This window comes from Trachymyrmex cornetzi, unplaced genomic scaffold, assembly GCF_001594075.2.
Source record: "Trachymyrmex cornetzi isolate Tcor2-1 unplaced genomic scaffold, Tcor1.1 scaffold71, whole genome shotgun sequence".
In the NCBI taxonomy this organism is placed as follows: Eukaryota; Metazoa; Arthropoda; class Insecta; order Hymenoptera; family Formicidae; genus Trachymyrmex; species Trachymyrmex cornetzi.
This window is the reverse complement of record NW_017300037.1, coordinates 168,787-171,393: the sequence shown is the minus strand read 5'-3', so window position 1 is coordinate 171,393 and position 2,607 is coordinate 168,787. Positions and strand designations below refer to the sequence as shown.

At 33.9% G+C, this 2,607-nt stretch overlaps 1 protein-coding gene across 1 annotated transcript; it reads right to left on the bottom strand.

The window, feature by feature from the left end:
* Positions 1-525: 525 nt before the first annotated feature.
* On the bottom strand, positions 526-2,328 carry LOC108767647 (uncharacterized). The gene has a single exon (XM_018517618.1). The coding sequence runs from the start codon at positions 2,326-2,328 to the stop codon at positions 526-528; it is 1,803 nt and encodes a 600-aa protein (XP_018373120.1).
* Positions 2,329-2,607: the final 279 nt, after the last annotated feature.

The following is a 2,607-nucleotide window of genomic DNA, read 5'->3' as shown; positions in this document are numbered from 1 at the left end:
CCGCAGAACAATGATCGTTACAAAGCGTGAAAGTAATTAGATGATATATTATTATACGTTTAGTAGGAATGATAGTATTAAATTGTAAGTGAAAAACAGGAGAAAAATATAAAGATAATGACAAGAAAAAATTCATAAAATAATGCTTCATACAAAAATTTGTTTTTTTCAGTAACTCTTGGTCGTAACGTGTTTCTATAACGTGTTACATTTGAAACTCAGAATGACGTTAATAACAAAGGACAAGAAAGTTTTAAAAGTTCTCACCATCTCATATGGAATAGCAGATTGTGACCAAGAAATCTAAGCGGTTTCCACGTTCCGTCGTCAAAATTACAAGAAAGATAACATTAAAAAAACTAGTATCAAAGTGTCAAAATGTATGAAAAATCGGCAATATTAATAGAAACAGTACTGGATCAGAAAAATTTTCCTTGTTCTCACTAGAGCACATGTTCACAGTAAGGCCGTTTCTGTGTTTCTGACCGCTATTCGATGGAAAAACTTTCTGCCAGTACCAACACGTTACAATCTGTTTATAATATTTACATATTCTTTGTGAAGGCCAACCGTGTCTGTTTGTAAATTAATGCCATTCTCCTGCTCCTTAATATAAAGCATTTCGGAAATTAAGCGCTTTATGTAACAAGACTCAACATCAAGAACTTTGACATTATTCCAGTCGAAGTCATGTGCATATTGCAACCTATGATCGGTAATCACTGAACGAGCAGACGTATTCCATCTAATGTGGTTACGATGTTCATATATTCTAGTTTTTAATTGTCTGCTCGTTTGTCCAACATAGGTTGCATTACAATCGTTGCAGCTAATTTTGTATACCACGTCATTTTTAACTTCATCTGGTATTCTGTCCTTATGTACTCTAACAAATTTATTGATCTTGTTCGAACTAAAAAACGAAACTTTTAAGTCGTCTCTGTTCAATTTCATGAATCTGTCAGTAATATTTTTGATAAACGGCACAGAAAACCAAGAAGTCATTGCTGCACTATTGTCATTGGGGTCACCTTGGTCATGTGATACTCTAGATCTATGTTTTATGTGACGTACTCTCTCATTAATAGCATCAAAAATAAACTTCAGAGGGAAGTCATTATTAATGAGAATATCAATAATTAGTTCTATGTTTTCATGGTGGAAAGTCGAATCAGATAAGAATATGGCTCTATCAACTAAATTGAAGATAATACCTCTTTTTTGAGATTCAGGATGGTTCGAAAGATAATTTAAGTATCTCCCTGAGAAAGTTGGCTTCCGATACCAATTAAACGAGAACCGGTCTACATTAACCATTATCGTCACATCAAGGAAATTAATAGAGTCATCACCCACTTCCAAGGTGAACTGCAGTCTAGGATGAAATGTATTAAAACTATTCTGAAAATCATTGATCTTGTCTTTCGGAACTGCCGCAAGTAGATCGTCAACATATCGATAGTAAAATAAAACTTCGTTGTTATAACTTGATAAAGCCACCTTCTCTAATTTTTGCATGACTAAATCTGCCACGATGGGTGATAATGGCGAGCCCATGGGAGTGCCAAAATTCTGTTTATATATAGTTCCATCGAACAGAAAATATGTAGAATCCAATACCAGATTGATTGCTTCTACAAATTCAGATTGCGAACATTTGCAATTCTTCAAGATGTGTTCCCAATGATCATTGACACATTCAAGTGCTAAATCCAAAGGGATGTTCGTGAACAAGGAAACAACATCAAGTGAGATCAAACTATAATTCTTGTTCGTGTATATTCCTCTTAAATTATCGACCAAGTCGAAACTATTTTTTATGAAACTGTCAGCCTTAGGCAACGAGTCAAACAAGATCTTATGTAAGAAGGAAGCAAATTCATATAAAGGGCTTCCTATAGACGAAACAATCAATCTGTATGGTACATTTGGTTTGTGTATTTTAGGCACTGTATATGCACGCGCTAGAGTGCCATCGCTGCAATATAACCTTTTATATGTGGCTTCGTTTATGTGGCCCTGCCTCTTCCATCTAACAAGCAACATTTGTAATTGTTTTGTCAATTTTTTAGTCGGATCTTTCTTAACAATAGTATACGTACCCTCATCTCTGAGCATTTCATTTACCGTGTCAATATAACGATCCCTGTCAATCGCTACAGTAGTATTCCCCTTATCCGCATGTGTGAAAATTGTGTCAGTGTTATTTCTTGTGAACTCTCGAGTCATTTTTTCCATTTTTAACAATTTCAAATCTATCTCCTTTGTGCACAATGGTGAAGACACTATGTTGTTCAAAATCGGTATCGAATGGCTCAAAATATCCATTTTCTTATTTATATGTAGTCTCCTTGTGCTGTATTCAATATTAACGTCATTCTGAGTTTCAAATGTAACACGTTATAGAAACACGTCACGACCAAGAGTTACTGAAAAAAACAAATTTTTGTATTTACATGAAGCATTATTTTATGAATTTTTTCTTGTCATTATCTTTATATTTTTCTCCTGTTTTTCACTTACAATTTAATACTATCATTCCTACTAAACGTATAATAATATATCATCTAATTACTTTCACGCTTTGTAACGATCATTGTTCTGCGG